Source organism: Glandiceps talaboti, chromosome 7, assembly GCF_964340395.1.
Source record: "Glandiceps talaboti chromosome 7, keGlaTala1.1, whole genome shotgun sequence".
Classification (NCBI taxonomy): Eukaryota; Metazoa; Hemichordata; class Enteropneusta; family Spengelidae; genus Glandiceps; species Glandiceps talaboti.
In genome coordinates, this window is record NC_135555.1 from 14,099,051 (window position 1) to 14,125,118 (window position 26,068).

Consider the following 26,068-nt stretch of genomic DNA (forward strand, 5'->3'; position numbering starts at 1 on the left):
TACATGAACAGACTTGCCTGTAGTCAGTCAGAATGTTTCATTCTGCTGTTTGTCAATTGAAGATTTGCATTCAATTATTAGCTCTCCTCTTTAATAGTCAATGTTCGTTTTTAATTACTCTATTTGATTCACCATACAACTAATCAAAGTTATAATATCTTCAGTTCTCCTATCCAATAATTCGTCATCTACATCCTGGATGTTGTGGAGCCCGTTTCTAGTGTCGTTATTTTTACATTCCATCACCATGGTTACCAAACAGACGTCCATCCCTGAATGCCTTGCAATAGTGACTTCAGGTAGCATGTCCATCCCTGTTTGGAACGTATAAAACACAATTACGTTAACATTGACCAGATAATCACTCGGCAACTTTAAACGCTGGTAACATTTCTTGAGTCAACTTTCAAGTTACAGTTTACCCCCGTTGAAAATACACAATAAGACCTTCGTGTTGTTAATATCGTGTTTATCAAAACTTTCAACCCATCCATAATTTCATATTTTCCTGAAGGCAATCCCTGTCCTAAAATAAGGCTTAGCTTAGATTTATCATATTTTCATGTTTATGCGTATACACATGCAAGCTATATCACAATGTATATCTCATAGTGTACACGTGATCAGGATTGTTATGTACACATAATATTTGTTCACCTGATAACAGAATGAAAGCTAGTCATAATTTTTAGAAAACTTTTTTTTATTTTAGACGAATTGTGTTAAGACAAACAGTTTTCATTTGTAATTGACTGTGTACTTAATATTTACGGTTTCTGATGAACAAAGCAAAGTCTACCATTACTAAAACTGAATAAAAGGGTTTTATCAAATTAACTTACCGAACATATCTGCATCGATTGCACGTAGGTGATTCAGTGCTGTTGTACTTTCAAACGAGGGGCCTGCTTGCTGTACATATATCCCTTCCCTAAGGTAGGAACCATAATTGAGTTCGGAGCCAATGGACAAAGCAAGGCGTCGTAGTTTTTTGTCATATGCGTTGGCCATATTCAGAAAAATTGAACCAAATCTTCAAGAGAGATAAGACATGGATTAATTTATATTATACACTACTGAACTTAATACGATGAACGCGATAGAGCGCCATCAACGACCATATTTTACAATCTAATGGGCCACAGCTTCACAAGTGAACATTTGTAAATGGCATACCGGGGGGGGGGGGGGGGGGGGGGTAGTCTGGATGTTTTATGAAATCGCGCGCGTTTGAAACACCTTTTTTAAATTATGTATATCATTTTGTTTCATTTTAACGTTTTAGTAGTCTTAACGGAGAATGGATGGGGATATGGTAGAGAGAGAGAGCTAGAGAGAGACAGAGACAGAGACAGACAGAGAGGGAGAGACAGAGACAGAGAGAGGAGATAGACAGACAGTGACACAGAGATGGAGAGACAGACAGACAGACGGACGGACGGACGGACGGACGGACGGACGGACGGACGGACGGACGGACAGACAGACAGACAGACAGACAGACAGACAGACAGACAGACAGACAGACAGACAGACAGACAGACAGACAGACAGACAGACAGACAGAAGAGATGCCTCAAATGTGTCTTACCTGTGGTCTTTTAAACCAACTAATGGGTTATCGCCTGCAAAAGACGGTAAATTAATATGATCTTTCACCAGAACTAAATCTCCAATATTATATGCAGTGTTCAATTTTTGACCAGTATTACAAACCATTAGAGTTTTCACGCCTATGAATGACATGATTCTCACTACTAAGCCAACCTGTAAAACAATAATAGAAATTTAAATATGGGCATGGAGGTAAATAATCGCTGACTTGGTGAGGTCAAATGAAATTCATGAGTACTTATCAATTGAGTTGGTCACATCTCAAGATGCAAGGGGTATGTACATGTGTAGCCGTTCCATCTTACAACGTAAATATGACGCCTTACTTGGTAAGACAGAGTAACACCTGCACCTGTCAACGTATATGTTTTGGTGGTTGGGGGCGTTCTGCAACTTATACTAATGAATGATGGGTGTTACGTTTTAGGGTATGAAAATCGTTCATCTGGTAAACTACAGAAAAGGTTGACCCTGTCTCAGACCTCTTGTCGTCTGAGGCCCGGAACAATTCAAAATAATGCTCCTATGTAACCTGCATGGCCCAACTGATGAGAGAACCTAGTATAGAAACCCCGGGTTTTTATATATGTAAAGAACTAAGGCGAAATTATCAATAACTTACTTGCCATGCTGGGTACCCATCTATCTGCCGTAGATTTGATTGACAGCTAACAACAGGTATACCATGAAGTGTTCCGAATAACAAACAACATTCTTCATCTGTGACAAAAATTAATATAGAAATACAATTAGATATTATATCCCATGTTCTCTTCGTTCAACTGAGGAAAATACAAGTTGCCTAAGGGGGCCTTGTCACTACGAATGGCTAGACATGTCGTTAAGCCCTTAGGTCAAGAGTATTTTCGACTGAATGAATTAAAATGATGGAGAATAATCTAATGATGCCTCCTCAAGCATAATTTATGAAAATCTGGGGAAAAACACGTTTTGACTCATATTTCAAGTATCGCAAAAACAGTGACGTAGACACGGTCTCTCGTGATGTAGAACGACAGGGTATATAATTTATCCATATTTTCTGTTCAACTTAACTTGAGCATGGTATAATACTATTACTACATATACAATTCAGCCACATTTATGTTCGACAAACACCTGTTAATGTATTTCATGATTTTCAAAAGTGTCTGTAGTCTGGACGATCTCAGCAAAATTGTTGTTTTACTTCATAAAAACAACAACATTTTTACTGAACTCAGCAAGCGTGTAAGTGAGCAGAGGGTTTTAAATCGTTTAACATTGTTCGCTAGTTCATCGTGTAATACCTAAGCTTTATCAATGTGTAAGTCATTACGCGTATTTGCCTGTCGCCAGTGGGAAATAATTCGTCTTCACTATACGGACGAAAACTGGATGGCCTCAACAACAAAATTCATCACCTCAAAGGGTAAATTTCCAAACAATCATCAGGTCAGTGAATAAAAAAACCGTAAAAATATATTCGCTCTGTAACAATATTTTGATGGGAACACTAGTTATTCTTGTCAATATTACCGAACTGGTTTATTACCATACACTTACTATTATTAGACGGGAAGTTAGGGAGTTCAGAGCAGACAACTTTGTCTGGACTATCGACGATTGATGCCACTTTGTTCAATCCACTTGCCACAATAATACCGATTTTTGGACGATGACGTGTTTGCCTCTCGACACATTTCGTCATCAGTGTGATATCTTCATATGTATATCTGAAATAAAACCAAAATCCATTCATTTAAAAGTAACACAAGCTGAGTCCACAAACTTTTAACTCAGGTGAAAAAAAACACATTCCAGTATAATAATGTATAATAACAATGCATGTCTTCTATAACATAGTACAATTGTCTTCTGGAATTGTTAGAGCAGTTGATTACATAGTACTAGTAGAAATTTCCTGCCTTTTTTTAGATTCGTATGATAAATTACATCATTGGGTCATTTGTATATTAAGTTATATACCAGATAGCAGCTTAGTGGTGATCGACGCGTTCTTTAATATGCAGCAAACACCACGCCCAAATACGTATAAATAGGGACGTATAATATGTCCCTGATATCAAACTGAGCTTGTGCCCCTTTCAAATGGAACTACAGAAACTACAAAATTAATGTATTTTGGTCTATAATGTGATCTTCTAAAACCTGCAATGGTCTAAAATGGGGTATGAGAGTATATCAATACTGTCAACTCGCTAACTACCGTACCAGGCTCTAATTCAATCATTTACTTTGCGTAGGACTCCTAACATTATTATCTTGGAAGTCGTAGTATATATAGTCTTCACGTCGCAACAACACATTTATCTTACTCAAATTACTGTCGCAAGTCACTCGTGATGCGTTTACTCACAGAGATAAGATACTCAACGCGATAAACAGTGTTTATTTTGCAGTGCCCTGGCAACTCTCAGCAAAGTCCGAAAGTCGGGTTGTCAATCAATTATAATCATGTTTGAATTTAACCTTACAATCAGTACGTACGCTGTCCACTATACTTCAACCAAACAACAATTACTTGTAATCTAGTATCGATTATTTCCCAATGCAACTTGGCGATCCATCTTCATGTTAATTTATGCACACAACGTACAACTGGGGTGAAGGAATTTGCTTAGAAAGCCTCGAAACATTCAACAAGTTTGATAATCGAAGCCTAACCGGTTCACCGGAAACAGAATATTGTCTGGTGTGACAAAAATCCCACTAACTTTGCTACATTTTATCAACTGTGTCATAAAATCTTACTAACATTGCTACATTTTATCGTCTGGTGCAACAAAAAAAAATAGAGTACAATTGCTAAAGGTAGCAATGTTAGTAGAAGATTTTGTAACGTTCTCTTTCATTTTATCTGGCTTATATTATGCCATTTCACCTTTTGTTTACTTCACACAATGAGATATAAGACATAGTTAGAGACAGTGATAAATTGCTTAAACTAAAAGTCTTTTACATTTTTTGGAAGTTTTTTCTGTGAAGCAAAAGTGTCGGTGTATTTGTCACGATGAATAAATAAATGAATGAATGAATGAATGAATGGCCGTATGATGGCAAGACTTCATCAAGGTCTTTTGATCTAGTAACTATGATAGAAAACGAACATCGACGAACAACGTCGTTTCAACGAACATCGCTTCTTGAGTTACTTGGAATTTTTCTTTTGGGTTGTTTTTTTGGGGGGAGGGGCTTTTGGTATTTAATCTGTATTACATTTGAAATATACTATGCGCATTTTCATAATCAAACAATGACAAAAAATATACTGACCTAAAATGACTAGTGTTTTTAACAGAAGAAAGACTCGACACAATCAATTCACATGTAACAGTTTTTATATATACGACGTAGATCTAGCTAGCTATATAGGGTAGAATCAGGTGACAACGTACCGACCCCCGTCCCGGAGAAAGAAAGAAAGAAAGAAAGAAAGAAAGAAAGAAAGAAAGAAAGAAAGAAAGAAAGAAAGAAAGAAAGAAAGAAAGAAAAGACGTTGTGTGGATACTGTACTATATGGGGACATAGGGGCGTGTAATATTCCTTAGATTGTTGTTTTCCTCGTCTACAGACTAAATATAACAACCCTTTGACTATATATTCCTACCTGTATTATAAGAAAAAACAGTGTTCTTTCTACTAGTAGTATAGAGATTGATACATTTGTAGCAGCAGGATGAATACGACTTTTCTTAAGAAAACGGCAATCTAAGCAATAATATACGTGTCTCTCTGTATGGGGAAATGAACGCGCAAGTGCGCATTGAATCATGGGCCGGCAACACGTCCATTCATGTGGATGGTTAAAGCTGTATGGATCACTCAGGCTAGTTAAAGTACCAGAAAGTAAACAACTGCACTGGTCGACGGAAGTCATAGTAAGCAGTGCCTCTACTTAAGTGATACAGGGACTGAAATAGACCATTGGCAAGAATGATAGCGAAGGTTAAACCATGAAACGCAACAGTGCATTGAATTCCTTAAGGATTAATACATTCGCTACTAGATTGGGTTCAAGACAATGGGTAGTCCATCATCGGTATAGTATTAAACGCAGGAAGTGGTGTGATGGTGTGATGGTGATTTACATGTATTTGAAATCACTAGGAAGGATAGTACAATCACATATACTTAGACCTTTCTCATGTTCTCAATAGTTAATAGATACAGTATGGTGTAAGAAGTTGTTGGGCATTCATCTTTCGGATATTGAATTACAAATTTAAATGTATGTGATGGATCACTTATTGTTTAGGACTCATGCATCAACATGCACATGCATGTCCCCAATAGTGAATCGAAAGCAATACGTTGTGATATACGATTCAATGCACCCATTTAGTGAATAGCTCTGTAATAAATTTATCCACTTAGTAACCACCACCCCACCCCATCAATTCACTTGACAACGAAAGGTAAGCATTTGGCATTTGAGTCCCCGACTCTTCCACCTCAGTTTTTTGGGTCATGGCCTGTACCTTTTCTGTTTGTTCATCTATACGAAATGTAGATAAATATTTGGCAAGGCCCATCGAAAAGACACCAGTGTCATGTAAAGTACGCATTCTTTTAGGAGTGATGATAATAACCAGACTGTCTGGCGACTTCTGGCGCTTCCAGGCGATAAAATCCCACGATGTATGCAGTGATGCTAGCTTGACCTTCACGTTTTCATGCAATAGGTCCTGCATAACATTTTGTACACCCACATATTAAACATTGGCAATGCATTATTCTTCGTAGAAACAAACGATTATACAACACACAAGATTATGCAAATATCAAGATTACGTCACCTTCAATCATCAATGGAAAGATTCTGCAATAATCTTTTAACAGGTGGAATTATACATAGTATTACTATTAGTAACAGCATATGACAAACACTGATCTGTACAGCAAGTTCATTACCTGCTCTCTTCCATTATGTACTACTCTTGACCTTGGCACTATGTGGTACTCTGTAGATATATTGTAGATTCGATGCAGAGACACCTCCCTGGTTCAGCTTTAATTTGGTTACCCAAATTAAAGATTGTACAAGCCTACAATCGTGTTGAGCTATGTCCACACGTTTCCATCTGTGACGTCATGGCTGTGACCCTGTGTCAAATTATCGGCTGTCACATCTTGATTGTTGAACGGGTAACAATCACATTGAATCAGGCAAGATTGATACATGTAGTTGGACCATACAAGTTCTCCGAGTCATACAATGGGCTTTCCAAAGTGACGCTAGCCGCGAATGAGTATTCGGGTATGAGATGCCGCGCGCGATGATGCCCAATCATATCTTATAAACAAGTTAAACCTTGATCAGGAGTTAAAACGTGTTTGCGAAAAAAAGTGAGAAATTTAAAGATGCAAAATTTCTAAACGTGAGCGGGTACACAATTAATTTGGGTAACATCGCACCAACAAACTTTTTGACATGTTTCTTAGACGGTGCCGTAAAAGAGGCTGTGGTTTACGACGATGAGATCTTACAATATAAAAATAATCTTGTAATGCATCATAAGAATACCTACAAGAGTACACTGGAAACCAGTTGAGTAGAAACAAAGCATCACCTGGCTACATTTCATCGAGTGGCTCAACAAATATTTTGATAATGTTACTATACTAGGATCGAGCCAGACAATATATCATAATGTTATTTATTTATTTGTTTGTTTGTTTGTTTGTTTGTTTGTTTGTTTGTTTGTTTGTTTGTTTGTTTTTTGAACCAATCGCAAGCGACGTTTAGTAAACAACCCTTTGCCTTGAGTGAAATGATTCTCACTGCATCTTCATCAAACAGTCTATATATGGTAAAACTTAACTGTTGTCAATTAAGAAGAAACACGCGCTTTTTGTTTTTCCCCCTTTTGTAATGTTTTCCTGTCATTTTTAATGATGCATGTACCATCCATGGGGTGTCACCTTATTATAGTAAAAAGTCACGTGTTAAACTGTGTTCTGCTTGGAGATGAACATTCTCAACGTGATATCGATACATAGTAAAAGAGTTTCATTTGTATAGACACCCAGTGGCTATGTGTGAGATATGGGCACAGTCATCATTTCTGCAAGTGGGCATGGGTGTCGTCTGTAAGGTACGCCGTGACGGGGCGCTCTCACGTATATCACACATCGGCCAACTCCTCGTGTGAGAGAAGGCCGGTGAGGGCGGAACGTCATGACGTATCTTACAGTCTAGCATTGGTGTTGCAATATTAGATTGGTGTGCTTTATGACTGGTCATCGATATTAGTTGTTAGAAATAAACACATAACATCACCAAAACGTGTCTAATTTTCAGGGTCAGAAAATACAAACGTAAACGCGTGTAGAATTGCAGTACCTTCATATAAGTTCTGTATTCGCAATAACACAAATTAATAAATAAAAAAAATGAAATGAAAATAAGAGATATTCGCTAACACAACAGAGTTTTTTAAACTTGATAAAATATTACACCTGTTAATTTTTTCATTTGTCATTAGGCGTAAAAAAAAATTAGTGTGGTTCTGATTACATTCAATTTTAAAATAGGTGGGGTAGGTAGATTTTTTAGTTTATTTCATTGTATTTTTTTTCATGTTTGAGTGTCTAGTTCAGGTTTTCCATTGTTTTCCAAATGGTCTCTGTGTTGTTTATGTCTTCCTATCAGATGTACAGCCATTACAGATTGGAAGAATAGTTTTATATTGTCTTTTAAGTTGCTGTCAGTTTCCGCACCCACTATTTCTTGCGAGATTTCACAATTTTCGCTATTTTATTATTATTTTTCTCGAATACGTAAAAAAAAGTTTAGGGTCGGCGTGAAAAACTAGGTGGGGTCGGGTAACCGGAACAAACAACTCTTTATTTGGCCTTTAGGGTTAGTGATCCTTGACCAGATGACCGCTTGGTGGCGGTCAATCTGATTAAAATCCGATGTGGTGAAAGCGGCTCGATGTCACAATACGATGAATAGAGGTAAATAAGGACATCGAGCCGCTTTCACCACATCAGATTTTAATCAGATTGGGTGGCGGTATGATCAGTCTATTGGTTGTTCGGTACCCCAAGCTGAGGTATAAGGTTACATCTATCTATCTATCTATCTATCTATCTATCTATCTATCTATCTATCTATCTATCTATCTATCTATCTATCTATCTATCTATCTATCTATCTATCTATCTATCTATCTATCTATCTATCTATCTATCTATCTATCTATCTATCTATCTATCTATCTATCTATATGTCTGTCTGTCTGCCTGCCTGCCTGTCTGTATCTGCCTGTCTGTCTGCCTATCTGTCTGTGTCTGTCTGTCTGTCTGTCTGTCTGTCTGTCACTGTCTGTCTGTCTGTCTGTTTCTGTCTGTTTCTGTCTGTCTGTCTGTCTGTCTGTCTGTCTGTCTGTATGTATGTATGTATGTATGTATGTATGTATGTATGTATGTATGTATGTATGTATGTATGTTTGTTTGTTTGTTTGTATGTATGTATGTATGTATGTATGTATGTATGTATGTATGTATGTATGTATGTATGTATGTATGTATGTATATATGTCTGTTTGTCTGTATCTGTCTGTCTGTCTGTCTGTCTGTCTGTCTGTCTGTCACTTTGTCTGCCTCTCTGTCTGTTTGTCTGTATGTCTGTCTGTTCGGTATATTTTAAGAGTATAACATTTCACAGTAAACTTACGGGTGGTCAAAGAATATGTCATGTGGTTGCGAAAGTAAAAAGAAGCTTAAGGCTTTTGACGAGAAAAAAAAGGTACATGCAAGGTTAAGAAATAGTGTACTAAAAACACTTCAGTCCCGTCATGCGTCACTAGTTAACCCCCCCCCCCCACTCCATTCTCATTTTAACGGCGACAAATACCCCATTTCCCTTAGGTAGACGTCGGAATTATTCTAGACAGACACTTGTCTACATGTCGTTAGTGTGATGACCATTGCTTGAATACGGCCCCATGTCACAATCCGAAGTAAATACTCACGTTTGAACATGGCGGTACATGTTGTCACATGCACGGCGGGTTACTTGCTTTTTCTGGCCGCCCGCGGACAATCGAAAAGTGGCATTAAAGTATCATTCGTTGAAAATTTTGTTCATAGCAATTACCTAATTTGACACGTTTCATTTCTAAGTAATATTAATCGATCAGTTTATCTCTTTTTTAAGTAACTGTTCAGTACAAGTAAAGGACTTACTATGATAAAAACAAAACAAACGGCGAATACATCCATGTGAGGGCGATCATAAAATATCCCATGATCCTTTGCAAATGGACATGCGCACTTTGAAATCTTGAGCACAGACCTAACCAAAATGGCGTCAGCGGATTCATCGCTCGAAGAGATTTTCACTTCGGACATCGATGAAAGCGCAGTCAATGCTTTGGTTGGCTCTTTGGAAGCCCACCTTGCTTCACAAAGTACCCATGTACAAGCAGGACAAGTTTCAGCGAATTCTGTAGACAATAATCACGTAGGTAATACATCGATTTCAGCCCCTACTATACTACAGGCAAAGGCAGCCCAGCAAGCACAAAAAACGGCTGTTGGCCAGAGTAGTAGCAATAGCAATTCTTTGTCGAATTCTCCGTTAAATGCTGTTGATCAAGCCAAAAATGGTACAAAGAACCAATCAGTGACGATCAATTCAGTTGTTGTGTCTTCAGGAACTACTACACCAACAGCTGTGGTAGCACCAACAACAAAATCACAAGCTCAAGGAAGTGGTACACCAACGACTTGTGTTAGGATTATAACATTACCAACAGCATCGGGCAAACAAGTTCTGGCTACACAGAGTCTTGCTAATGTTAGTTTGCTTCAGAACGTATCAAAACAATCCCAAATTACAACGTCATCACCGATTGTAGCCGCACGAACGGTTATGAGTAATACTATCAGTCCTGGAAATGTAATAACAAATGTATCAACTGCTAGTCCATCTTCCACACCACCAACTGTGTTACGAATTGTGACAACCCAAGGAATACAGTCTAATGTGTCAACTGCTGTGCCTGTGAGCACAACCTCTCAATCAATGAACACCAAGGTCGGTGCTGCTGTGGGCAAACTCACTGTAAGAGAACAGCTTGCTCAGGCCCAACAGAACAGTGTGACTAGACCACAAACAAGTACTGTTATACCACAACAAGTTATTCTTAAACAGGACCCTAGTAAAACACAACCAAGTGTAGTAGTGCCTCAAAGTTCAGGAGCTGTTGTGAAAACAACAGTAACTAACAGTCCCCAGTTTGTGACTGTTAACGTTGCTGGACAGGGTACTATTACATTGCCATCATCTGCGTTATCTGGAAATACAACAAGGGTTATCACCACAACACAGCCACAAATGCAGCACAAACTTGCACCACGGGTTGTGACAACCCCAATAAGGATAGCAGCAGTCCCACAAGCCATTGCACCACGACCCCCAGGAGTTACAGTGCCTCAGGGGGTCAACTTGCCACCCGGTATGGTGCTAGTGAAACAAGAAGGAGGTGGTGTGCAATTGATTCAAAATGCTGCTGTGGCTGGAGCTTTACAACAAAGAGCCAATATGACCAGTGTACCTGGGGCTACAACTTATAGATTTACAACAGTACAGGTATGTGCGCAATAGTTTATGCATTTTATTCTTTTCACATCTATTCTAACCTTAAATGCAGTATTTTCTTTAAACTTCACTCAAATCAAACATTTCTTGCATCACAAATACAACTTTCCAGTTGGTTGACTAATGTGAGGTATTGAAAACAGTTTTTTTCCCTTCTACAGAATTGCTAAAAAGTAATAATGTTTGAACACAAAATATACCACTAACCTGTACCTAGTTTTTGTTTTGATGACCCCAATCACTTGAGATCAGTTGCAGCATTTGTATGGCTTCCTACTTCTGAGGTCATTGTATGGAAGTACCTTTCTGTAAATTGTTCTAGCCTAACAATAGTAAATTTTAGGCTGTATGGACTTTAACCCGATGATGACAACAAACAAAATCTGTAATCGTTTGGGATAAATTTTCCTCAATATTATAATTTAGTTAAATGTATTCAAAGATAGTGTGCTAAACACAGGTGAGTTGACACGATTTCTCTAAACAGATTTTTTTTTTTCAGTTCATAAAATATATTCATTTTAAATGGCGAGTTGATTATTCTTGAAAAAATAGGTGGAAAAACTGCTGAGAATTAGTAAAAAGTAATACATATAACCATTATCGGTCTACAGGTTTTAGCATAAAGTTGTACTTAAAACTATTGTTGCATATGATGATACACATGTGAGATGTGCATGTGACATTCTCATCAATTTGGTCACATAACAATCAATATTATGAAATTCACAATTTGGGTAATATACATGTACCTTTCAAACTTCAATGCACAGAGACTTAAAAGGAATAGACTCAACCTAACAGACAGGATTTTTTTCAGGTTGATCTTGACCTTGGTCTCCAAGGTCAATTTCAAGTCTAACTATTTCTTGCATATTGTATGTACAGTATACAGTGTTAGCAATTATTGTTTCTTTCAACCCTGGGATAGACCATACATAATACATACAACATATGTACATTTTTGTACATGAATGTCAAATACATTGAAATTAAAAGTCATGATGTTTTACAAACTGACCTTGAAGTTGAGCACCAAGGTCAAATTTATATATCCAGCTATTTCTTTCCTATCGCATAAGCTTTGCAATATAGATGTAGGTGTATGGTCACTATGTTTGCAAATTTCTAAGTTTCATTTTGTAATGACCTTGAATATTATAATTTGACCTGATGACAAAACTTAACATCTGTGCATATGATGTAATGACATGAATATGTGTGTCATAATATATGTACAAGTTAATGATCTTGGCTTTGACCTTGTCATATGTCAAAATCAACCCACTCTTACATTTTGTGCCAGCTACATGTAAGAAAATCGATGGTAAAAGTTTTTACCACTGTATTATTAATATTAGGGTGCATTTTCTTCACACTATTCATCATATTTGATAACTAATTTGAAGACATCTTCTCCAACATTTGCTAAATCCATTTAAAGTACCTACTTGGGGATCATCTCCAATAAAGGTCTGTCTGATCTTTAAATTACCAGTAACAGGAAAAAAATTGAAAGAAGTCAACCCTCTTGTTCTATTTCACCTAGAGTGAGGCAAAATGTTATTGCACGTACCGAAAAGAGCATACACCCCTATAATTTACTAATGAGATAGAAATTATTTTTCTGAAATAAAGAGGTCTCCTCATATAAAGAAATAAAAAATACTGGCTTGGATGATGTAGAAGGCAAGAAATTATTGAATGTTAATAGTGCTGCTATGTCAATACATGTAAATGTATGATTTCTAAAATTGTAACCTTAGATGAATATCTGTTGAAATGCAGAGGTAGGATTTCACAGTGTTTAATTTTGTTTATTTATGCATTAAATAATTAAATTTCCTACAGATCTCTATTGAATGTGTATGATTATTCTGATGGTACTATTTGACCTTGACCTTCAAGTTCAAGGTCATATGTTTACACAGATGCCTTATGATGTTAAAATGTTGCAATTTTTTTCCAAATCTTATCGATAGATGATGCAATACAGTAGCTACATTAGCAATAGAGTAGGAAAGCAGTACTGTTTATCAAGTGACTATAACCAGTGATCTTTCATATTGGAATATTCTACTTGTCATGACCTTCCAAGGTCAAAGTCAGAAAACACCGTCTTGACCTTCCAAGGTCAAAGGTACAGAAAATCAAGTGTCTATAACCAGTGATCTTTCTTATTGGAATATTCTACTTGTCTTGACCTTCCAAGGTCAAACGTCAGAAATAAACTTTTCTTGACCTTCCAAAGTCAAATTCAAGCCATTACTTGTACGTTACTATGCAGATCATGAGTTAGATTTGGCTGATTACTATGAATTATAATGAGAGACATATAGAACATGTTTTTTTTTGTACATGTCTGACCTAGTGACCGCAATAACGCTATGTGTACAATATCTGATGAACTATAAAAAGTAGTGACATGTCATGACTAGAGAGCCCGTGTGGCCCATTGTTATTGTTGTCTTTCTGATGTCAAGGTGATATTAATTATTTTTAAACTCAACCATATGACCTTGACTTTCAAAGTCACAGGTCAAAACCAAGCTTTATGCAAATGACTGATTTTCTGTTCAAACCTTGTAAAAAGTAACAAATGATATTGGCTACATGTATTAGTTTTGTTAACCATGACTGCAAAGAAAAGAAAGACAAATAAATGTATTCCGATTTGTTATTGTGACTGGAACAGTAAGAAGTAGAGGAACATTTCAATTGTCGACATTCATACATGTATTGCCATGTTTGATCTTTCTGTTGAGATCATTGAATCAACCACTGTGTAATCGTGGGTTCATGATGGTTAGCATAGTGGACAGTTTAGCCAGTATGAGCCTGGCCAGTGCATTTCTTTCTGAATGGCTCAAGTCCCTGGGCAGGATTCCATTTTGAATAATGATTGTGCCCCAGTTAACTTTTGGGAGCTGTTTAAATGGGGACCTAGTAGGATAGATGTTGCTTTGTGAGCGCTTCAACCCTATTATGTACGTAACTGTTTGCAGTAGTTGCAGGAATTGTATGTTTGGCAGGGAGTTGAGAAAAACATAAATGGCCACTTTATCATAATATAGCCCATGTCGTGTATAATTATTATAAGCTCTTGTGAGTGCAGCGTTGGAAAGTGCTACATAAAAACATACATTACTATTATTATTATGATGATGATATAACTACTCAGATTTTAGTAGTATGAAACACTTTTACTGTAAATGTTGAGTAGGGTCATATAGAATCCTGCAAGATCTGCAACGAGATTGCAAAGTAGAAATTAGAGATATGGCATGTAAACAAACATTATTTAAAAACACATTTTGAAATAAGTAGGATATTACATTTTGATGTGGTAAAACAAACAGGAAAGAAATTAATGTTGAATATTGAATTGATATTACGCCCTGTCTCCTCAAGAAACAAATGAACTGTATTTTGTATATGAGCTATAGTGTAATTTGGATTTCTGATCTAAAGTTTGTCAGTTTCTTTGAAACTGCTGATTGCATTCATTCTATTAACTGTAGCTTGGTGAAGTAGACACACATGTGTTGATGTGCAGATGACTGGATTGTTCAAAGTGACAACATTTTGAAAGTACTCTAGAATTAGTAATAGCATTTAGCCTCAAAAGCATCGAGAGAAGAACTATGGAGTTGGGCATATACTCACCTTATGATCCACTGAGCAAATAAAAATGAGGAATTGTGAATTTTATTTTTTATGTTTTCATTAAAAAAAATGAATGTCAAAACTTACTTGATGTGGAGAGAATTGTAAATAATTGACTTGCTTTACTGTTTGTATCCTCAGCCTGGAACCCAGATGGTAGCTGCAGGCCAACCACAGCAGGTTTCTATGCAGCAGCCAACAGGTCAACAACAGGTAGTGCAGTCTGTTGTACAACCTACGGGCGTACAAAAAGTTGCCACTACCTCCCAACAGCCAACAACAACCCAGCAACAACTACAAACTGCTACTCCAATTGTGATTGGTGTACAACATGTACAAAAAGCCATGGCAACAGCCCAAACTGCCTCAGCAACAGTTCCCTCAGTTGTCACAGTGACGAGTGCGCCAATCAATGTGGCCTCGTCTAATGTTACCATGGCAACAAGCTCAGTGACAGGCAGCAGTGCCACACCCCAAGTTGTCCAGGCAACAGCAGTAGCAGCAGTATCAAATGCAACAAGTGCAAACACGACACTGGGAGCAGCACAGCAATCTATTCCGGTATCACAATCAGCTATGGAAAATGTTAAGAAATGTCGGAACTTCCTGACGACTTTGATAAAATTAGCATCAAATCAACCCCCAGAGACTATACGGAATGTGAAAGAACTTGTTCAAAACCTCATAGTAAGTTATTTCAAAAAGTATGTGTTAGAATCAAGGAAATAGATGTCTTATCATTGTTCATCAAAGAACAAACTAAGTGTACTAGGTGGTTCAGGCTTTGGTCGTTTTCCAATACAATAATGGCAAGTGAACTGTCGGCAAGCCAAAACAGACACAAACTAAAACTAGAATTGTGGATCTAAGCCGTCAATGGACATTGATGTACTAGTTTTGACAATCACTAGGGTGGCATCTCTGATAGCCCTCAAGGGACAGCACATTCAACCTCATTCAGTGTTTTTACTATCTTGGTGATTATATCCACATAACCAAGGCACTGCAATCGCCCACTTGTGCAATCTACCACATGCAACAACAACAATAGTTTTAGTTTGTGTCTATATGCCGATAGCATGTTTTCCATAGTAGTACCAAACTACTTAGCAAATCAATAATTGGATAATAAGCAGCTGTATAACAGTCTGATATGTGTTGGTTGTCATTAGGTTCAACTATATGATGAATTACAGATTGTTTTACTAGACATCAGGCAAAGATTTCTATATTGGGTAAACTTGTTAAACCCTAGCCATCCTAAATTTGCTTTCTGGGCAACAGTTAGAAGGCACTATAAAACTGAAACTACAATGTCGCCACTTGATTCAAAGTGATGTGGCATTGCAGTAGAAGTGACTACAGTCATGTGAAGCTCTCAACATAACTTTGTAATAAGAAAACTGATGCTAATAATGTGGTTTGGATATGGCAAAGATCACCGTCAGTCTAATTGTATGGTATTGTTCATATTAACAGGACGATAAGATTCAGCCCGAGGACTTTACATTGCAATTACAAAAAGAACTGAAATCTTCACCACAGCCATACCTTGTACCATTCCTTAAGGTGAGTTTAGTGCGAACATAGACACACACTGACAAACACACACACACACACACACACACACACACACACACACACACACACACACACACACACACACTTACATACTCACAGGTAGACACACTCTCGCATACATATGCACACTTACAAACGCGCATGTGCACGCACACTATCTTTTTCACAATCAGTCTCGGTGAAGTAGACAATACTGTTCATTGGGAGTTTTGCATAGGATTAGGACCACTTTCATGACAAAGACATTGTTTTGAACAAGAACAAACTTTGTACACACCTCAGTATTCAGTGACTCACAAGAAAACTATTTTTTTTTATCAGTTTGACCTGTAACAAAATTATTTTGTCCGTTTGCTAAAGGACAACTGCGTATTGTGATATCAACTACTGCCCTCTATGGTAGCTTCTTACAAGGCTTTAGATTTTCTCAGCATTTGAAAGTGCCTTTGCATTAAGTTTGTACATATCATGGTTATTTTCTTGTGTAGCTATTTTGTGGAAAATGTTGATTTACTAACAGCAGTACCGAGGGTGTGTAAATGTTTTAAAACATGATAAAGTCCAGCTTATAGTACTATTTTTACTAATTTATCATATCGACTTCTAGATGTGAACTAAATTATCTTTAATTTGTCCTCAAATTACAGAGGAGTTTACCTCTGCTTAGGCAAACCCTTCATAAAACGCCAATCCAGGGACTTCGAGCTCCTACCCTAACCAGCAACACCATAGCCTTGCCGACGACAACAGTGGCTTCCACTCCGACAGTATTTACTACAGGCTCACCAGGAACAACTACTGTCACTCTGACGCAGCAGCAACTTCTGAAGATGCAGCATCAACTGAAGATGCATCACCCGTTGCACCACCAGCAGCCAAGTTCTAAACCTGGCGTCACACGGCATTTAGTAGTTACTCAACACGGTAGCACTGCTGCTGGGGGACTGACAGCTGTCGGTCAGTTTGCTGGAATCAAGGCAATGAAAGGTCGCACAGCAATATCAAGTTTGAGTACTACTTTACAAGGTCAGAAGGATAAAACAAAATATTCGTCAACATTTCGGTAGGTGGTGCACGTTTATTTATTTTTGAATAATTTTCAGAATAGATAAATACCAATACAAAAATGAATACCAAATCCTCATCCATATGGCCACTTTAATTTCCGTCGATATTAGATGTTGCACTTATCAAAAAGTGGTTATACGTATCAGTAGAGCTGTTGGTAAACAATCTACAGTGATAAATGAGTCGACAAATGACATAGACTTGTCTAGTGAAAATAACTGATGACAATTGAGTCAGCCAAGTTGTTGAATGAGAGACTAAAAATCGTAACATTCAATGAATTACTACTAACCATGTTGTTTGATAAATAATTACTGCTAGGACTGTAGAAAACCATAGCGAACCGAGTTAATTTTGTTCAAAACATTAAGTGAATTTTTACATCTTTGAGGACTCTTGCATCATTTTCTATACCATATTGTATGATATATAAATATGTATTATATATCAGAGCTCAAAAACTAGAGGTAGTCTTGCATTGATTGACTACTAAGTCCTCCCAAATGACTACCAAATTCTAAAACTGGTAGTCACCATGACTACCACAAAATACTGGGACATTGTATGTACAATAAGCTGACAATGTACGGCAAATGTTGCAATGCAAATGTACCACATTGCATATATTGAGTTGGTGCCAGACACATGTCACTCTCAAGTATGTAATATTAATTAAAGTAATGAAAAATTACTTCCAATGTAGTCATGGACTTGGTTCAGTGGCCTGCTAAAATAGACCAGTAGTTTATATTTCCTAGTAACTAGCTCACCTATCATAGTATCAACTGACTGACTTTTATTTTAGTGGCTGTTGTTTCAATCTTTATTATGTCTATCAAAACAACCATTAATGAATGCACAATTCTTTTGGTCACGTGCAAAAAAAAAAATTTCAACCAAGTATTCCCTGTTGACTACATTTTCATAAAAGTTAATTTTTAAGGCCTGTATTTATGACAAATTTATTGGTATTACTGCATATTGGGATGTCATGCTTGGCATGAACATAATATGATTTACTGCTTTGTATGTTTCTAATTTGAGTATATGTTTTGACAAGAACGATTACATTGTTTATTTAGGTGGTAAGATGTCAAATATGATTTAAGATGGTCTAAGCCTGTTTGAATGTGTAGTTTTAATAGTTCCTGTTTGCACGATTTTATGATTTTTATAGTCCAAAACTTGTTTAAATAAGTGGTGGGCCAATAAAAGCTATTTAAGGTCATTGCGAGGGCGATATTCACTCTGGCAGTGATCAGTGGTACTAAAGCAATATTTTCTAGCATGGATGCTATATTATATTGTACTAAAAATGCCATTAGATGTCCGATTTTAAGATTTCACCACCCTCCGTAAAAAAAATTGGCAAGAGAAATTCACCAACCCATTTTTGTCTTTGAGTCAACTCACATATTGAACTTGAATGTGAATATTTTTTGTGATGTTGTTTGCCCAGTTTGATAATTTGTGAACTCCTGAATTTCTCTTTAGATTTGTAATATCATGTTTCCACTTTAGAAATTTCTGCATTCTTGATTTTGTGTTCAGAGATTTATAATATCATGCTTCCAATTTGGTAATTGCAGACTTGTTTTTGTATTCAGATTCGCAATGACAAAGATTGATAGTTTTCTTGTTGTTAAAGATGTTTTAAAGTGGCCATATGGTTGACGATGACAAATCGGTATTTATTTTGGATTTCCTTCAATTCATAAAACAGCTCTACTAGGTTTTAATACTTGTGAAAAATATTGTGAAAACAACTAATACTAAATCCTTGTTTGTAACTCAATAAATTGCGAAATAAAAAAAAAAAAAATTGTAGAATATGTGTTCTTGTATGTACAGTAACAAATTTTTGACACGGTTTTTAGCTTTTTGTAATTTATTGAGTTACAAACTTGGACTTGGTCAATGCTGTTTCACATTTTTTTCCTCCAAGTATTAAAATATAATTCTGTCTTTCAAATTAAAAAATCCAAAATAAGTACCCATTTGTCATCCATATGGCCGCTGTGAGTCGCATCTCTGGGAGGTGACACGCAACTAATTCAAACTAACAAACATGTCTGTTTGTGTTGTTATTTCACAGGGATGATGATGACATCAATGATGTTGCATCAATGGCCGGTGTTAATCTTACAGAGGAAAATGCTCGTATCTTAGCAACCAATGCAGAATTCATCGGCACTCAAGTACGGTCTTGTAAAGAGGAACAGTTCCTTCACCCCACGCCATTACAGAGAAAAGTAGCAGAAATTGGTAGGTTTTGCTATGAATAGATTTCATTGTAATTTGCAGATGCAGAGTATGAAATGCTCCATGGATTTTGAAAGGAAAATATGCCCTTTTCCCCCTCAGTAAAATTAGGTAGACATTTGTTGATATGAAGGAGAGATAGTGACTGCCTAAAGGTGTGGTGGTGGTGGTGAAACCTATTGCAGTTTGTACAGAATTTGGGGAATGTTTCTTAAATCTGTAGACCATGAAATGACAGGGATGGCTGTGATTATGCCCTACTGAAAAAAAGTCAGACTTGTCACAACTTTGCAGTCTTTGATATTTCATATAATACTGTTACACCAAGTGATGGAAATCAAGTGCTGAAATTTCAAGATAACAAATACACTAAACACCATTAAATCAGTTGTGGGTGGTGATGATTTCTAAACAGACATTTTGAGTATTGATGTTTATAAGTTTAGTATGTTAAAACTATGTTGCCCTACTAGGTATGTATGAGTGGAATCATGATTTGCGAATCCTTAGTGTGGCCAGCTTGGAATCTGCAAGCTGCAGGTTTGAGCCCTGTTTGTTTCTGAATGGCAAAAGTACTTGGGCAAGATATGAACCATGATTGTGCCTCAGTCAACCCAGCTGTATAATTGGGGACCTGGTAGGATAGAGGTTGCAATGTGAATGCTTTAATCATATGCGCTTAAACGGCTGCCATGGATTGTATGCTCTCCAAGAGTTGAGGAAGTATAAAGGCCATTGTGCTGCCACTGATCCATGCCAGGGGTAATAATAGGGAGTGCCTTGAGCTGTCGGGAGGAAAGGCACATTATATATTTGCATTATTATATTATGCATGAATCATAAGTTGACATTGATGTGTGTATGGGTTCACAACCATAGACCAAATGATTTGATACTCCTGTCTATAACTGTTGAAAGGAAAGGGTTAAACTTTTGTCAATTTTTGTGTTACAGCGAGAAGACATGGACTTGATGAGCCGTCGTCTGAACTTTGTACAATGCTTTCACATGCCACACAGGAACGGTTGAAGGATCTTGTAGGCAAACTAGCATTGATAGCACAACATAGAATGGAGATTTACAAAGTAAGCCAATCTCAATCCCAAAATCATTTTAATAATTATTTCATGAATGAATTTGTGCTATCTCTCATTATACTAAAAAGTAAAATGTACGAAATAAATTGTTCTCAAGACATATTTGTTAATTTTATAACTTAAAAATGTACAAAATAGCTCATGCTAAGAATATCCTAGTTCTTTTCTAATTACCGAAGAACAAACAAAGCATTGTACAGAAAATTTCAAATCTTCCCATATATGCATATGGATGTATGCACACATGCTTGCATGTACCTACATACATAGTTACCTACCTACATAATACATACATACATACATACATACATACATACATACATACATACATACATACATACATACATACATACATACATACATACATACATACATACATACATACATACATACATACATACATACATACATACATACATACATACATACATACATACATACATACATACATACATACATACATACATACATACATACATACATACATACATACATACATACATACATACATACATACATACATACATACATACATACATACATACATACATACATACATACATACATACATACATACCTACCTACCTACCTACCTACCTACCTACCTACGTACCAAACCTACCTACCTACCTACCTATATACATACTTACCTACGTACCAAACCTACCCACCCACCCACCCACCCACATACATACATACATACATACAGACAGACACAGACAGACAGACAAACAGACAGAAATCGAGGAGCAATTTAATAAACACTGTCTTTTCTCTTTTTTTCCCCCAAGAATGATTCAAGGTATGATGTCACAACAGATGTCAAAGCAAAACTCAAATTCTTTGAACAGTTAGATGCACTAGAGAGGAAAAGACACAATGAACAGGAGAGGGAAATGTTACTCAGGGCAGCCAAAGTAAGTTTATTTCTCTGTAGGTTACTCAGGGCAACCAAGGCTTGTGAAATTGATTAGATGAAGAAGTGAGTCCTGTTGTCTAGTTTGAAACAACTTTTTTATTCAATATGGATGTCTCAACACCACACATGATGTCTTTCCACAGGGTAGAAACCTGTCAGAAAAATGATACAGTTGGTGTACATAAAATATTCTGTCCATGATATCCAAGCCTTTCCAGCAAACAGCTCCCTCTAGAGGTGAAATGTGTCATTTTACTATCTGAGTAACTGTGGTATGGACATAGCTGATTTGAATGTATTCTGGCCTAAACTTCAGTAATCAAAAGCATTCATGATTGTTTGCAATTTGTTTTTCTTTAAAAAAAACAAAAGTTATATTCATTGCGATTCCTCATCACATTTATTTTCAGAGTCGGTCAAAACAAGAAGATCCCGAACAACTTAAGTTAAAACAGAAGGCCAAAGAAATGCAGCAAATGGAGCTGGAACAAATGAGAAAAAGAGATGCCAATATGACAGCGTTACTTGCTATTGGTCCAAGAAAGAAACGGAAATTGGATTCCCCTGGTCCAGGGTCTTCGTCATCAACATCACTACAGGTTAGATACTATAGGAAGTACCAAGTTTAGGTTGACAGGTTCTATATCAAATGTATAACACTCAATTTAGGTTGACAGGTTCTATATCAAATGTATAACACTCAATTTAGGTTGACAGGTTCTATATCAGTGTATAACACTCAGTTTAGGTTGACAGGTTCTATATCAATGTATAACACTCAATTTAGGTTGACAGGTTCTATATCAAATGTATAACACTCAATTTAGGTTGACAGGTTCTATATCAAATGTATTACACTCAATTTAGGTTGACAGGTTCTATATCAATGTGTAACACTCAGTTTAGGTTGACAGACACTACATCAATGTATAACACTCAATTTAGGTTGACAGGTTCTATATCAATGTATAACACTCAGTTTAGGTTGACAGGTTCTATATCAAATGTATAACACTCAATTTAGGTTGACAGGTTCTATATCAAATGCATAACACTCAATTTAGGTTGACAGGTTCTATATCAAATGCATAACACTCAATTTAGGTTGACAGGTTCTATATCAAATGCATTACACTCAATTTAGGTTGACAGGTTCTATATCAATGTATAACACTCAATTTAGGTTGATAGGTTCTATATCAATGTGTAACACTCAGTTTAGGTTGACAGACACTACATCAATGTATAACACTCAATTTAGGTTGACAGGTTCTATATCAATGTATAACACTCAGTTTAGGTTGACAGGTTCTATATCAAATGTATTACACTCAATTTAGGTTGACAGGTTCTATATCAAATGCATAACACTCAATTTAGGTTGACAGGTTCTATATCAAATGTATAACACTCAATTTAGGTTGACAGGTTCTATATCAAATGTATAACACTCAAATTAGGTTGACAGGGTTCTATATCAAATGTATAACACTCAGTTTAGGTTGACAGGGTTCTATATCAAATGTATAACACTCAAATTAAGTTGACAGGTTCTATATCAATGTATAACACTCAGTTTAGGTTGACAGGTTCTATATCAAATGTATAACACTCAATTTAGGTTGACAGGTTCTATATCAAATGTATAACACTCAAATTAGGTTGACAGGGTTCTATATCAAATGTATAACACTCAAATTAAGTTGACAGGTTCTATATCAATGTATAACACTCAGTTTAGGTTGACAGACACTCCATCAGTGTATAACACTCAGTTTAGCTAGTTGAGGTTGACAGACTGTATATGTATGTATAACACTCAGTTTAGGTTGACAGACTCTATGTCATGTCAATGGACAGCACAGAGATCTGATAGGAATCTTTCCTTGTTGTCTTGGTAACAGGGTGGTAATGGTAGTGGTAGCAGCAGTATGTCACCAAGTATGTCCAGTAGACCACAGGTAAGTAATTCTATCACTAAATGCCCTCTACATACATATAGCCATGTACACATCATTGTATGAACACAAAATCTGGCACAGTTGATATTCTGGTATATTTCAATCAAGCTAACATTATATTCTGACTGTTTTGTATGTGTTTACAATGATAGTTTGTTCATAATAGTCATCTCCAATGTTACATCATTTTACAAGGACATAAAATATAAATTGTGTATATATAACAAACATTGCACTTAGGCAAGGATACAAATTAAACTTGGCTTACTTTGAATATCCCTCCAATGGTGACCATAGAGGGCCACAGGAATGGTTCCAGAGGGATATGGGCCAAGTACTTGACATGTGTGTTTTCATGTGTTTGTCATACCTTCAGCTCTTTAGATATTACACTATGTTATGATGCAGACTGTATGATGTATCGTAAATTCAAAGCGGTGGGGTTGCCTTTTTTAAAATTCTTTTAGCTGAAAAAATTAGAATCAAATTTCTCAAATCATGCATTATGGTATCTTGTGTTTTGAGTTCAAAACATTTATTTGTCTCTCTTGAAAGTGAAATGCTCTGTGTACTGCTGCCAATGTATTGATTTTTGTTGAAGTGACCTCATTTGAATTGAATTCAAGAGTGTTCGCTGCCAGTAACTCACAGCACAAACATGGGAAATGTTATCATGTATTTCTAATTCTGAGCATTCATTTCTTTCATCTTATTTTAGCTGAAACAACGAGTGAAACGTGTCAATCTCAGGGACTTGATCTTTCTACTGGAGCAAGAGCAAGAAAGCAAGAAATCTACTTTACTCTACAAAGCATTCTTGAAATGAGGCTGTCAAGACATACAATATGTGAGTGTGTGCGTGTGTGTCTGTGTATATCACACTACACAGAAAAGTACCAAAAGTATAGCCACAATCACCAAAACCAGTCCAAATATCCAAGCTTGCAGTCTAAATGTGTATTTAACACACACACACAACCCACTTTTTTTATTCCTTTCAGACACTTTGTAATGAAATTAGAGAGGCATTTTTAGACATGTCCCAAGAGAAGTAGACAACTTAATATAGTTGGCAGTATGTGATTTGTGTAGATGAGAGTAATCAAATGAGAGAGTGTATACAGTATATCTATTGGAGTTGTCATGTACATAATATATATAGGAGAGTCATTGATATAATGCTGCCGTTAGCGAGAGAGTATTTGGAAATTTACTGTCACGACAACGAAAAGCGATTCAGAGAAGAGACGATTTTAAACCTATATAACCAATTATTTCTACTAATTCTCACTCTATTTTGTACATGAATTCAAATTGAATCCAGCAGATGTTTTGAGTGTTGTGTTTTTATTTATTTTTTAATTGTGTTTTTGTTTGGTACAGCAGTGAAGCTAGCCAAACTGTGTTTAAAATGATGTCTTGTGAGTGGTTTTTGATTTTGATTGCCACTGTCTGGAGATCCTGTTTGTGTCTGACTACAGTTAACTGGCAATGAATTTATATCGTCACCAAACACAATCCAAACACAGTATATTCATATCTACGTACAATAATGGTATTGATGATGCCGCTACTTTTTAAAATTAAGGAACTTCAATAATTTTTGGGGTCAAATTTGCTTGATTTTTGCGTAACAAATATGCTATTTTGACAGCCAGAAGCAAATTAGTGTGTTGTCGTCATGTGTAGAATGTTGTGCCATAACCAAGTATTTCTTATACATTGGCCTGTTGTCATTTCCAGGGTGCACTGTGTGTGCTCCATGCAATGCAAGGACATGAGTTTCACATATGCGGAGGGAGGGAGAGGGGGGGGGGGTGCAAGGGGCTAACTTGTTAGCCAATTGTAACCATACCATACTCTTGATTTACGCATCAAAACTGTTATGGTGATGTCTTTCTTCCGTCAAAAAAGACACAATTGTACAGGTCACCACGTCTTTTCATCGTCTAATCATGGAAAATGTTATTTCAAATGTGATTGATAGAAAGAGAGACAAAATCTGAAAAGTAAGCAAAGTGACACTCACTTATCTTGGAACTTGAAAGTGGCCTATCATAACAGTCAATGAAGTACAGCGTTTCAGCCATATTTGCTAACATTGAAATGCAAGCGTCTCAGATACAGCTGCGCTACCTATACATGATTTGTGTTTTCTGTAGTAATCCTAATTGTCATAGTAGCTGAAGTTTGTGCAAATCATTTCATTTTGAAAGTGAGAGAAAGATTTCCATGAAAGTCAAAATATGTGTGTATCAACTTTGAGAGAGAGAGAGAGAGAGAGAGA

The 26,068-nt window shown here is 36.5% G+C and overlaps 2 protein-coding genes across 2 annotated transcripts; one reads left to right on the top strand and one right to left on the bottom strand.

The window, feature by feature from the left end:
- Window positions 1–114: 114 nt before the first annotated feature.
- On the bottom strand, window positions 115–6,182 carry LOC144437978 (purine nucleoside phosphorylase-like). The gene is made up of 6 exons (XM_078127011.1): window positions 6,007–6,182; window positions 3,160–3,329; window positions 2,237–2,334; window positions 1,592–1,767; window positions 843–1,033; window positions 115–314 (listed from the first exon to the last, which is right to left on the bottom strand). Exons 1-6 carry the CDS (start codon window positions 6,180–6,182, stop codon window positions 115–117), a joined length of 1,011 nt encoding a protein of 336 aa, XP_077983137.1.
- A 3,746-nt stretch (window positions 6,183–9,928) lies between these two features.
- On the top strand, window positions 9,929–25,556 carry LOC144437520 (transcription initiation factor TFIID subunit 4-like). Its single transcript, XM_078126461.1, has 10 exons — window positions 9,929–11,218; window positions 15,035–15,580; window positions 16,373–16,462; window positions 17,122–17,537; window positions 19,638–19,807; window positions 20,759–20,889; window positions 21,693–21,818; window positions 22,231–22,419; window positions 23,725–23,781; window positions 24,500–25,556. The coding sequence occupies exons 1-10, from the start codon at window positions 9,929–9,931 to the stop codon at window positions 24,605–24,607; spliced, it is 3,123 nt and encodes a 1,040-aa protein (XP_077982587.1). The 3' UTR covers window positions 24,608–25,556.
- The last annotated feature ends 512 nt before the right edge of the window (window positions 25,557–26,068 follow it).